The sequence below is a fragment of the Microtus pennsylvanicus genome, chromosome X (assembly GCF_037038515.1).
Source record: "Microtus pennsylvanicus isolate mMicPen1 chromosome X, mMicPen1.hap1, whole genome shotgun sequence".
Lineage (NCBI taxonomy): Eukaryota > Metazoa > Chordata > Mammalia > Rodentia > Cricetidae > Microtus > Microtus pennsylvanicus.
This window is the reverse complement of record NC_134601.1, coordinates 20,634,441-20,648,406: the sequence shown is the minus strand read 5'-3', so window position 1 is coordinate 20,648,406 and position 13,966 is coordinate 20,634,441. Positions and strand designations below refer to the sequence as shown.

The window sequence follows — 13,966 nt, the reverse complement described above, 5'->3', positions numbered from 1 at the left end:
TGAATGTGGGTGACAGTTGTATGGCTGGGACAGACTGTGGTGGCCACTTGCAGTGGCGCAAAGATTTATCCCTACTGCTTGTACTGGCTTTTTGGATGGATACCTTGCCCAGCATGGATATAGTGGGAAGGGCCTTGGTCCTTCCTCAGGGAAGTGTGCCTTGCCCTCTCTGAGGAGTGGATGGGGGGAATGGGTTGCAGGGAAGGAATGGGAGGAGAGGAGGAAGTCAGAACTGGGATTTGGTATGTGAAATGAAAAAAAAATTAAAAAAATTAAATTCCTTAATGATAAAAAAGAAAGAGTGGTGGAGAAAAGAGATCCTTCAAAGGATACACAGAAAGGGCAGTTAGTGAAGTAAGAGGAAACCTAAAAGAGCATAATATTCTAAAGTCAAAATAATGAACATGTTCTTAAAAACAATATAATCAGAAGTTCATGATGGGTCAGATACATGTTAAGGACTGTGAAGCAACCTGGATCTCATAAAGTAGATATAATAGGTAGAATAATTTTGCCAGATCATTTTGAGTAATAACCTAATTTATTCATTCAAATTAATTTATTTTCAGAATTCTCTTATGCTTTTACTATATGAAGAAGCAAGGATTAAATTAGCATAATGCAATGTATGCTTTGTTGCCTTATCAATAAAAATAAAAGTGTATCAATGGTGTGTTTTAGCAAATGCTTTGATTTTATGTAAATACTGTCTATAGAATGCAAGGAACTATTATGTATCAAGATAAAGGATACTGTTATGTTTTAAATGTGTCTGTGGTGTCATAAGTAAGTGGCAGGGAGACTTTTAAAACTAGTAGTCATGATTTGCATATGATTCTCCCAAAGGCCGATGTGTTAATATCTTGGTCACCATCTTCAGGTATTAACATGTGGTGGTAGAAACATTTTTGCAGTGCTAGGAATAGGACCTAGGGATTTTTGTATTCTAGGCAAGCACTCTACCACTGAGCTCCATGCTAAAATCTAGAATCTTTAAGTGGTGGAGACTAATAGGATGGATTTCAGATACTTGGACATGCCTTTAAAGGGACTATTTGGACAGTGGTCCCTTCCTCTTTCTCTGTTTATTATTCACTATGAGGTGAGTCACTGCTTTTTCTAAGCTTTCCTGCCATAATTTACTGCCTTCTAAAGGTCTCAAAAGCAATGACCAGCCACTATGAACTGAAACCATGACCCATTTTTTCTTTCAAATTTAAGTAACCTCAAAAATCTTGTCACGTTGATAAAGTTGACAAATATACCAGTCAACAAATTATTTTCTTGTTTCAAAATACCTATTTTAATCAATTTTGCTGAATTTATTACACAATATTCCTGTTATTATGTTTATTAATCTAAATGAACATATGTATACACATGCTTATAGTAAATATTTGAATAGTTCATTAAAATGAAGTATAATTCTATGCTAAATATAAGGACATTTTGAAATTTTTCGACTTCTTTAGTTGAACTAGGGACTTCATGTCCCTGTTGGGGAAAAGGACCTTCAAAACAAGACATTTGTGAGCACACTCTAGTTCTTTGTTATTTAGAGACAGTAGATTGCCTCTAACTCGCTTTAAAAGAATACAATTACATCTGGGCAGTGGTGGCCCATGCCTTTAATCCCAGAACTCCAGAGGCAGAGGCAGGCGGATCTCTGTGAGTTCGAGGCCAGCCTGTCTACAAGAGCTAGTTCCAGGGCAGGTTCTAAAAAACTACAGTGAAACCCTGTCTTGAAAAAAAATACCAAAAAAAAAAGATTAAAACCAGACATGGTGGTACACTCCTTTAATCCCAACTCATGGGAAGCAGGCAGATCTCTGTGAGTTTGAGAGCAGCCTGGCCTACATAGTAAGTTCCAGGCCAGCTCAGAACATACATTGAGACACTGCCTCAAAATAGAAGAATGTGGCCTAAGATGTAGGCACCAGTCTGATAACACCTTAAATCTATAATTCTTCATATCCACACATATGCCTTGCTTTCTCTAGCAGAATAACAATGTCTCTTCATTGCTGCCAAGGTTACCTGCATGGACCAGTCTCATTTATACTATCTAGCATAATAGACTAGTTGTTATCACGTAAGAAAGTGTCTATAAATAATATGAGAGTTAACAGATAAATATCTCCAATATGGAATGTATAGCTATGTAGTAGTTTCATAGGGACTGTCATAAGAGATTGAGAAAATAACTTGTCATGACAGTGTTATTATACTTCCTAATAGTTGCTGTCCTTTCCATAACTCATTACTATTGTCCTCACTTCTGTTTGTATGGATTGTATATCAACTTTAGCTTCAAGTTCTACTTTCTAAAAAAACCCAAGTTACGATACCTAAAATTTTTAAAATGAAAATAACTCTGGACTCGAGTCAGAAGTTTGTAATTCCATCATTTTTGGGTGCAATACAACTAAAATATGTGTGTAACTGTTGCTTTGTTTTTAACATAGGAATGTGTATATTTTAACTCCAAGGTGATAGAGTATAACTACGAGAAGAACTAATCACCAATGGGGCATGTTACTCTGTACTTGTTTACATGGTACTTCAAATTTCTGTACCTGACTCTGGAACATTAACTTGAGAGTAAAGCACCTAGGCTCAAATCTTAGCTCCAGTTTTAATAAGCTACCTAATTCTGTGCTTCATTTTCTCATGTGTGAAATGGAGAAGGGAATAGTACCTATATCATACAATTATTCTGAGAATGAAATGAGATATTATAAATAATGCTAAATCTAAACAATATACTACCATGCTTACCACATAGTAGTATATATGGTGCACTATATTTATTATAGCTATTATGATAAAGGAATAATGAGTTGAAGTTAAAGGAAAAACTTTCAGCTAATGCCATAGAGCACCTATCAAGTCACCAATATGTGGAAAGCAGTAGAATTAGGTATAGAATGATTTAACTGCAAAGAAATACCAAGCAGGAAACACCACCTACACATTCATGTTTATGGAGTACATATCACAAAGCAGGGAAATAATGAAAACAGAGCCATTCTGAAGGATTTAGTTATTTTGTATATATTTTAAATATACATGTGCAATACATTAAAATATATAGAGATGTGTGATTATATATTTACATATATATATACATATCTATATGAAACCACAGAAGGGATACATATGTGCACTCACATGTGTGTGTGTGTGCATACCCCAACAGGACCCATCTCTATGTAAACCAGATGCAGTCCATATCAGGCCAACTTGGACATAAGTGAAAGCCCTGACTCGGCAGCAAATTGCATTCAAGAACCCTTTTTTATTCTACCAAGTATAAGGCCATTTAGAAATACACTGAGAAGAACTCCTCTGGGTGTATGGCAGAGCCCAGGGCTCTTCTGGCAGTGCACAATTTGCCTGAGTAAGGACTGCTATTAAGAAGGGCCTTGGAACTAATAAGCAAGCATCCATAGAGTAACTTTAGCCCCAGAACAATGCACAAATATCAAAGAATCCTTAGATATCTGGACTCTAAGCAAATTTTGGGCAGAAGCAGAGAGAAATGTGTGTTGCTACTCATCACCATCTAGTGTGACCCAGACAACTGGGTATAGCTTTTAGGGGTAGACTAAAGTACAATTAGGCAGATTTTTAAGATTAAACACAAACTATTTAAATTTAAACGATTTAAAAGCAACATAAGAGGTTTCAGGTATTTAGGTATTGGTTTAAGGTTTATAAATGTTTCAAGAAGCCTAACCTTATATATGGCACCATTTGCAGCAATATCACTAACAATATTAATAATCATCATAACATATTTATATATACAAAAATAGAGCAAAGCAATTCTACAAGAGGAGATGTAAGTGAAGGTATGGGTCTGTGTGCAACCCAATGTCAATACACTTCAGGAAGTTTCATAGCCAATAAATACTCTGTGGCATATATTTCTGCAGTATATATCCAATAAAGGGACTTGGAATTTCCTTTCTTCCTCCTGTGCATGACTATACACTTCTCACTTCACCCTGCAGCACACATCCATGCACACTTTAAAAGAGATGATATGTAGAGTCTGGAAGTCTTAAACTAAGTTGGAGCACTTTGACTTCAAGCAAGTGCCCCCAATATCTGAATTCCTTGATAAATTTTGAGTTTATTTACAGAGGGAAACTATAAAATTCTCATGTCTCTTAGTAGCAGTCTTTTGCACCCCTGCCATCACCATTGCAGCCTTTTCCTTATTGACAGGGGTTCGCAGCACAGGCTCTTTGCATACATTTTAAGAGGGGAGTCACTTTTGTGCATTACATATCTTTCATCTCAGTTGTTCACTGTTGCTGAAATCTAGGTTCTTAGGCAGCTACTATTGCAGACAAAGCCAGGAAGGAGCACAGTGTGTGCAGCAAAGAGTAGATGCAATGGCGAAGATAAAGCTTGGGTAGGGCTTCTTTATGTTTTTCCCCACATTTGAGCTTCTACAAAGTACAGAGTCAAAGGTGATGTCCACTGGGGGCAGCCTCAAACCCAGTAGCTAATAAACTACCCACCGTACACTGCGGAAAGACCACCACACTAATTTCTCATGATTTTCAAAAAGTAATTGAAAGGGAATCACTTTCTGGAATTGGTAACAGAGTCAGAAGAAAAAGTTCAATAACCCAGTGTAATGAAAGGGAGGAACAATGAAGGAGTCAGAAGGCCCATGTTTCTGTCAAATTCTGCTATCAACTCAAGTGTGTGGCCTTGGACAATTCCCTTTCTATTTTCAGACCTTAGTTTCCCCATCTGTAAAATTACAACATTGAACTATATTTTTATTTAAGATTCTTTCCAGCTCTAAAATTTTATGACTTTTTATGTCCTTTATTAAGGCCTGAGCCATGCAGTCTCAGGGTGGTTAGCTTCTACGAGAGAACATACCTCTGTAATATCCTTTGCTTTGTTCATTTAGCTATAAAGCAGTCTGCCTTTGGCACTTGGGTCAGACATACAAAGTTATGAGCATCCTGATTTACTATCCTACTCAGCATGCTAGTAGAATCTGTCAGTACTATAAGTTGATTAGCAGGAAAAGGAGAAAAACACTCCCACTAATTGAATTTGGAAATATAGAGGAGCCTCATATGCCCACAAACAGGTGAATGTGGTTGTGAGTGCATACACACATTGAGATACCGTCTATTGCTAGCAATCAACTCATTACAATAATCCATTTCCCTTAATACAATTTAGTAAATAGTATAGCATAGCAAATTTTGTCATCTAAGGAAACACCTATGGAAAAATAACACTTTTGAGTATGTCAGAGAAAGAGAGGCAGTAAAAGAGAAACAAAAATATCAAACGAAATAAAAATATGGACAAAGATTAATCTTAGAAAGCAGAATAATAGGTAGGAAATGAAAAACAAATGTGACAAAGTAAAAGGAGGAGAACAGAACAGGAAAATGAAAGAAGAGTCAGGGAGATTGAACGTAAGAAAAGATGTAAGAGGGAGAAAGTAAGAAAGGGAGGGAGGGAGGGAGGGAGGGAGGGAGGGAGGGAGGGAGGGAGGGAGGGAGGGAGGGTCAGATTCCCTGGAAGGTTGAACGCTGTTCCACATGCACCTGTGATGACCATCTTAGAAGAAAGTCTTCAAAGGCACTGTGGAAAGCAGAATGACAATCAGAGTCTGCTTCGAGAGGCAATACCTTGGGGAGCCCCTAAACCTTCACATTGCTGGCTGTCAGTCCTCAGTGTCCAAACCTCATGCCCATATATCACCTGAATTTGCCATGACAGCCATAAAAGCTGAGCAGGCCGGGTGTAAAAGATTGAACAAGAGTAGGATAGATTCTGTGAAAGAGCAAGGCATCCTGCACTGGGATATACTTTGCATTCTCCTGATACTGCAGGAACAAAAGAGGCAAGGCCCTAACTTTGGCTAGTTTATTATCTCACACCCTCCCCAAAACATGAGGCTTATGCTTTACTGAAGAGGGCCAGAAGGAGAACACTCTGGATCCATCTTGTAGGAAGGTCATACAGACTTCTCCTGGGCCTTAGGGAAAGGTGCGCTACCAGAAGAGATTTTTCTGCACACAGTGTTGGTGTGCCTCTTACAGCGGCAGCCGGGTCGCCGGAGGCTATCATAGCCTTGCTGGCACAGATGGAGGCATCCACGGGTAGGCAGGTAGCAGCACAGGCAAGGTAAGAAGAGGGAGATCAGACTCATGGCTGCCCAGCGAATGAAGCAAGAGCTAGGCCCACAGGAGCAGGGCTCATCAGCGCAGTTGTCTTCATCATCAGTGGAGCAGTGGTAGAAGAGGCCCTTGACACAGCAGAGGCAAGTGCCATAATCAAGGAGGCTCTCAGCAGAGCAAAGGCAACGCTGGTTGCACATCCAGCAGGAGGGAAGAGGGCGAACCGCTGTGCATGGGACACACTTGCAGCGCCCACACTCCTCGCAGATAAAGAGGTGATCACTGGGATGCCCTACAGAGAGCTCAGCTTCTCCCTTCAGAGCACCATCGACCTTTGGATGGGCCCTTGCTCCAGGCTGGGTTCTGATGATGGACTGGCCTGAAGGAGAGGGCGTAACGCTGGCCAAGAGCCTTTGATCAGAGGCAGTGGTGCTTTGGGACATTGAGCTGGCAATGCTAGATTGGCTCAGATGCTGAGGCAGGGGCTGCAGCTGATGGCACTGGCTGATACTGCGTGGGAGAGCAGTAGGCATGGTAGCCAGGGACCAATCAGACTTGTGGGTTTGCACAATAAGGGAAGGGCTGGAAAGAGCCTGTTTACAGGGTGCTGGAGGCCGTTCCACATAATCATTGCTAGCATGAGTAGAGCGCAGCTGTTCAATAGGCAGAATTTGTTGGAACTCATCTATAGCTGTGGCATCCATTTTGCCTAGATTTTTGAGCTCTAAGTGATTTGGAGTCGGGGTGGCACTTATGGTGATTTTAAAAAAGCCCTTGTCGTTATATGGACCTCAAAGCACATCAAAAAATCCTAGAAGAAAAGAAATAGAAACAATATATGAGAACATACATGTCACAAATTCAGGGAAACCAAAAACAGTTAGGACTTATAATCACTACTTCATCTTTCAAATGCTGTATTGTAGGTTTCATGTAACACCTTTATTTTGTAAGTGAACTCACTTATTTTCAGACAAGTGTGGTCTTTCTATTCAAAGGATAAATCAGTTTTGAAGCAAATGTTATAACAATTTGCATATAAATACAAAACGTTAATTCTTTTTGTATTCCATCAAGTGACTAAGATCACAGAAGCAACTAATCTAAGGTTTGAACATCTGAATTCTAGTAAAAATGGAGCCAAATGTTAAAGTAAAGGTCATTTCCTAATGCATATTGATTCAGTAGAGGAAACTTCACAGGTATACCAAAAGAACCTGCTCATATGTTTATATAGACATGTATATATCCAATCATTTTCCTGCTTTACCTTCCAGAGTAGCCGGAATGTAGGTATGCATCACCACACTCAGCTTCCAAAATCAAACATTTTTTTAAATATTTTTTAACACTGGGAAATGGGACAACCATATAAAACTATAATACAAGCCCTGAATTATTTCAAATATCACTGTAACTATAAAATTGCATTTATCAAACAAATTCTGCATAGACTGCTTTCTCTATCTCTTACTTTACACCAGAAACAGGATTTTTAAAGAGAAAAAATATTCTTATACTGTACTTAAGCTTAGTTGAATATTAGAAAACATATTCTTACATCTTCATTGTGCCAAAAATGGTTGTGTAGTCATTCTCCTGAAGGCGTTGATATAGTGTAGAATCAATAAATGGTGACCTTGAAAAATTATTTCACAAGTAGTAGACTCCCGTACCTAGAGGACTGAATGTTTAGAAAAGAAATGAAAATATAAATAAAAGGCAACATGGAACACCAGGACATAATGATCATTAGCATGAATACAGTACATATTTGAAATCTAGTGGATTTTAAGTATCCTTAGAATGAATCAATTACTTGTACTGGTGTATAGTTTGGATAGACTGAATAAATAGTAAATAAAAATGAACAAAGAACTGGAGAATAGTGTTTGTCTAGGTTTCCTCAGTAAAAATAAAGATACAGTTAATAAACAGTTCAGCAGCTAATAATGACTACATTTTGATGGTCTTTGAGACCATATTCTCATATAAATATGATTAGCTAAACTTACATCTGTTTAAAAATTAGATAAACATAATGTATGTCCAAAAACTCAAATATGAATGATACTTTTGTCAAATCATTTGATTTATTTAGGCCTCAGTTTCACTACCTATATAATTATAGGGGTGGGCTACATGATCTCCAAGAATATTGCCTAACAATAGTCTGTAATTTTATTTAAAAGAATTTAATCATTCTTTTCATCTGCACCATCTACATTTTCAAGTTTCTTGAGAATAAATTAGGCAAAGTGCCCTTGTTTATTTGGAAAATTCAAAAACAAAAATAGATTCACTTCCTTGCTCTTAAAGTCCTTGTAACCTTCAGTCCATACATAGCTTTATTAAATCTTTATACAGTCATAGTCTTGGCATTGGAAAGAAATATACAGTATTCATTTGGGCATCTGAATAAACAAGGATATACTGTTTAGTTAACTGTAGATTATATGTGAATATAGAAACTTTGGACTATGAAAGGTATTTGACAAAATTATAAGAAAAGTGTTTATGTCCAACTGATCAAATTAAAGGACTGGATGACAATTTTCTTGCCATTCTGGGGCGGGTGAATCAATCTAGCTAAAAAAAAAAAAAGATGAACTGAAATAATCAGAATATTACACACACACACACACACACACACACACATTATAGCAGAAGGTAATGAGGAGGAATGCTAAAAACCAAATAAGCAAGATACTACTTGCAGACTAGATGAGAAAATGTGTGTAGACCAGATGAGAAACTACCATTGTATGCATGTTTATAATTTAGGAGTCCACCCATTAAAACGCCACTCTTTGTGAGCAGCAACACTTAATAAACTGCCTGTGGTCAATTTGATATTTTGATATATGACAAAGAATATACATATCACATATTATTAAATAGCAGTCAGTGTGTTTATGAATCTTGGCTGTATAGGGAAGGAATCTAGTGATTTTTGTCACGTAGTGCCTCTGCAGTAATGAATGATGCATTGTAAACCTACCTCCATCAGTCTTGCTGGCCAGGTGCTCATGGCTTTCTGAATAGTTTTTCTATAGCCATGAAATTTTCTATATACAACCTAAACAGAAATTCCTTTTCTTACTAGAAAGCTAAACCTATTCATGAAATGGTAATGTTTTTTTAATGAAAGAAAATGTATTTTTCTCTCTAAAACCTAAAATCTGCCATGTTGAGACAAAAGTTGAAAACTTTTCTGTCTAAAGCTCTTTGCTGGCACCTTAAGACATTAATGATGTCTATAATAAATCTTTTTTGATAGCGTGTGATTCAAGGCTGATTTTTAAAGAGAGGAGAGAAAAAAGAAGGAAGGGCTGACTACTGTTTTCTCCCACACTCACAGGCTCAATGCTGTTTTGTACCTTACTGTGTAATGGCTGTGGGGTGTGTTTTTCCCCTGTACTCTGCTGTTATACACTTGTTCTCAGAATAACTGAAAGCAAACATAGGGGGAATTTCTGTGATGGCTTTATATGTTTTCTTAGTTCTACTATACCAAAGCCTGTTCTCTAAAAATCCTTCTCTGTGCAAAAGCATTTGCATCTCTATCAAAGCACACCCCCCTTTACAAATACCAAGTTGTATATAGTTTACATTACTGACCTCTCTGTTACTGACTGGGCCTCCCTCCTACCGCACACATCTTGCTAGAGCTGCCAGATTCTCACCACATTTAACTCTTAACTTGTCACGTTGCTACCCCAATCCTATTCATTACTTTAATAGTTTCATTAAGACTCATAGCAGTTTATTTCAAGCCCTTGAGCCTTGCAGTTTTAAGACCTTGGCATTATTAAAGATATAGGAGTTTTAGTGATGAGTGATACAGAGAAAAATTTTAACACTGAATAAATTCATATACTTCTAATGGTGAGGAAAATTCTAAGAAATGAGTTGTTCATTTAAGACACTGGGATCTTTATATAAGCCCCAAATTATTTTCTAAGACACAAGAAACTTAGGATATAGTCTTAATGCTAGCTTTATTTTGCTGTGTTACTATAGGTAAGTGACCTCTCTGTTTCTTCATCTGCAAAATGAAGAGGTAAGAAAGATTTTTAAAGCCCATTTTGCCCTGGTCTAAATTCTTTCTTGGGTTTAGACTGCACATCTAAGTCTCAAATTCTTTCATGAAGAATTAGTCTCCTTTCTTTTCAATCCTTGGTTACTTACTATTCAATTCTGAACAAATATCTCTAAATACAAACCACTCATATCATTAGATTATCTTTCTCAGCTAGAGACCTAAAAACAGAACATAAAGAAATAAAACGTCTAGAATTTTACAATAAGATCTTAGTGTATGTTTGTTAGATTCAAATAGACAACAATATACTTAACTGTGGATGAACTGCTAGTCTGTCTTATTTGTATTTTTGCATGTAGCTGTCTTGCTTTAACACCTTATATGCTCCATGTAATAACACATCACATTACAGCAAGGTTTTAATATGGTGCAGAAAATCAACAATAATTTGCATTTCAAAATGCATTATCTGCTTAAGAGTTCAATTTGTTTTCTGTTCATGGAACTTGATTTGAAACATTCATAGGTGAGTGATAGTTAGATGTGTTGAAGAAAGTGTACTGTAAATCGGTTCCCTAGGTCCTATCAAATGTCTTTTGACTAACTATGCTCACAGGTTCTTATTTTGGACAAAATTCCCATATGCCATATAAAGATATGTACACATGTACCCAGGCATGATTCCAGAAATTTCTAAATCATTGCTCTGACTCAATGTAAGTGGGGGGTTATGCCGTGTCAGCTTGCGCCATTTCTACCCAAGGCAAGGTGATGTGATGAAATCTGAACGATGCACAGCCCAGACTTGTGAGCCAATAGCAGACTAGCCCCATGCTGACAAGGATGCCCGCTGGGCAGCCAGACTGGCCTCAGCACGGGCTCTTCCTACGTCCTCACCTTGGGTGGTTAGGCTGCGCAGTAAGGGGCTTAGGTAAGCACCAAAATGCATTAAAGGTCAACAGACTAGGCATTAAATTAGCAAAAAAAAAAAAAGGATCATATTGAATTCCTATTTTGATTTTTAAATTTCCAGTATGAATAATTTTCTACGAGAGCTGATTCATTTAAATGTCATTTTAAAGGTTTTCATTTTATTTTACCCAGGCACTTTCGTGTGTGTGTGTGTGTGTGTGTGTGTGTGCACGCTTGCGCGTGCGCGCGCGCGCACACACACACACACACACACACACACACACACACACACACACCGAACGCTGGAATGAATGGCAATCTGTGCATTGCACAGAAGGAATTCTGAAGTCTTTAGGAGCTAATCCCTGTGGCTTACCTTGAGAAAATGGTTTATCCATGCCGAGAAAGCAGAAGAACTAACCCTCGATCTGGCTCAAACGATCTCTTCTCCCGAGTCTTCACGTTTTTCCACCTCTCTTCGGAAAGTCTGAATGAAAACTCCTTTAGTGGAAGAGAAGATAAAAACAGAGATAGTTCTGTCTTGGTCCTTCCGACACAGCAGGAGAAGGAGAAAGGAAGAGAGGGAGAAGGGAAGAGAGGGAGAAGGGAAGAGAGCAGAGGGAGAGGGAGAGAGAGGGAGAGAGAGAGAGAGGGCGAGAGAGAGGGGGAGAGAGAGAGAGGAGAGAGAGAGAGAGAGAGAGAGAGAGAGAGAGAGAGAGAGAGAGAGAGAGAGAGAGAGAGAGAGAGAGAACGGCGGCATTAAGGAGGGGGTTGAGAATCAGACCTGTAGTGGCAGACACTCTGTGGATTTTACATGCAGAGCTGAATCTTGATGCACGTATTCCCCAAAGAAAGCTCAGCAGGGTAAGTTCACCTCCTCCTCTTTCTCCTCCTCCTCTTCTTTCTCCTCCTCCTCCTCTTTCTCCTCCTCCTTCTCTTTCTCCTCCCCCTCCTCCTCCGCCTCTTACTCCTCCCCCTTCTCCTCCTCCTCCAGTTTCTTTCCCCCTCCTCCTCCAATATTTTCCTTCCCCTTCTCTTCCCCTCCCCCTCCCCTTCTCTCCTTCCTTCTCCCTTACCTACTCCCCCACCTCCCTTTGCTCTCCCCCCTCCCCCGCCTCCACATCCACCTCAGTCTCCTCCAATCTGTCAGAAGAACCGAAGCAGCAGAAACTGCAGTTGTAGACACAGGGTATCTCAACCAAGCAATAGATACCGCTAGTGTGTGATTATTTATACAGCTCTGGGTGTGTTGGTATATGATCTGCGGCAGTATGTGTGTAGGGTGAGGTTGCACTCTGTGTTCAGCTCAGCTAGCTGGTTGTTCTGTGAATGTAGAGGGTTTCTGGAGGTCTTGTGAATGGGTTATAGGAGGAGGATGGGAAGGGATTTATTGCTCGTTGCTATAATTTTTTTCTCTTCCCCGTCTCTGTGTCGTGGCTTTCCCGGAGCTTTAGCTCTTAATGCTTGGCTAAGTGGCGTCATCCAGCTGAAATTGAATCGACCCATTAGAACTCCCCATAGGAATCTCTGTATCCGGTCCCTGGGTAATGACTGAAACAAATTTTAAAGAGGAGTGGGGTTCCAGGGGTGGTAAAAAATTTTAAGGGGACCTTATTTAAATATCTCTGCCAATCACAAGACTCTCAGAATTTGCTAACTGACTGTAGCTTCAATCTGATAAAGATTGAGCTTCTCCTTTAAGGGCTTCCCCCACCTCTTTTCCTCATTCATTCCCACTCCCACCCCCCCACCACCACCGCACTAATGATTGTCCATCCATCATCCTCTGGGAAACCATTACCCAACCTACATTCCCTTTCTTCCTTCAGCATGTCATACATTTAACAACAAATATTTATTAATTGCCTTCCTTTGTGCTAGGTGTTCTGAATTCTTGCCTTTATGGAGCCTCCTTGGGACTTTCTGGGTTCTGAAAATAAAGCAACAAAGCAGCCTTAATTTACTCTTAGAGAGAAAGACAAATCTTTCTGTAAATTATCTTCAGCTCATTATTTAGTTCAGTAAGAAGGGGAGGATTGTCCTTCTCACACCCAGACAGAAGCATTGGAAAAAATTCAAGCCTTATATTTAAAATTAAAGTCCTGCTTGGGTGGACTAGTGGCAGGAACTTGGCCATCAGCATTCTTAGGATGCTTTGGTTACTCTATCTATAAAATTAAGATGGTAAATGGTGACAGTTCAGACTAAAACAAACTCGTGAGTCTGGAAACTCAGATTCTTAATCTTACTCTAATTCCTTGTGTGACCTTTGTAATTTGCTTCCTCTCTAGAGCCCCAATTTCTACATTAACAGAAGGAAATCTGATTTGGTAATTGCCCTGTCTAGCTTTGCCATTATATTATCTACACCCTTTCATGAATATCAGAACAAAAGAAAACAGAAACTGTAAAAATGTATGGATGTGTGTTTGCACATACTCTGTAAAAGTTCTTCAGATTATTCTGTTGCTATATATCATGTATGTGTATAATACTTATATTCATATATAATTTATAAGCAAATCTAAATGTGTTTTTAATCATAATTATCAGCCAAGAGATTTTTCTATGTAAATTCTTCTCTTTTATGGCTCAATACTGTTCTTCTCTTGAGTTTATTGAAATTATGAAAAGCATAAAAACTAAATCATAGGTTCGTCTGCAGATAATAGATTAGTAATCTATTCCTTTAACAACTATTTATTGTACATCAACTATGTGCCAAAAACTTACTACTAGCTAGATCCAGGCCAACAGATCAACATTAACAATTTTGACTTCTCAATTTGGGAGGTATGTATTTGACTTTGGAAAATTCAGTTAATCCCTATGAACCTATTTC

At 38.6% G+C, this 13,966-nt stretch overlaps 2 protein-coding genes across 2 annotated transcripts in view; one reads left to right on the top strand and one right to left on the bottom strand.

Moving 5' to 3' along the window:
- Positions 1-2,964: 2,964 nt before the first annotated feature.
- Positions 2,965-12,032, bottom strand: Spry3 (sprouty RTK signaling antagonist 3). Its single transcript, XM_075956785.1, has 4 exons — positions 11,909-12,032; positions 11,501-11,625; positions 7,729-7,851; positions 2,965-6,978 (listed from the first exon to the last, which is right to left on the bottom strand). The coding sequence occupies exon 4, from the start codon at positions 6,869-6,871 to the stop codon at positions 6,005-6,007; it is 867 nt and encodes a 288-aa protein (XP_075812900.1). The 5' UTR covers positions 6,872-6,978; positions 7,729-7,851; positions 11,501-11,625; positions 11,909-12,032; the 3' UTR covers positions 2,965-6,004.
- Tmlhe (trimethyllysine hydroxylase, epsilon) overlaps positions 11,835-13,966 on the top strand; it is a 194,880-nt gene continuing 192,748 nt past the window's right edge. The window contains exon 1 of the mRNA XM_075956782.1: positions 11,835-11,988. The gene's annotated coding sequence lies outside the window, so the exon portion shown is untranslated. The remainder of the gene's footprint in view (positions 11,989-13,966) is intronic.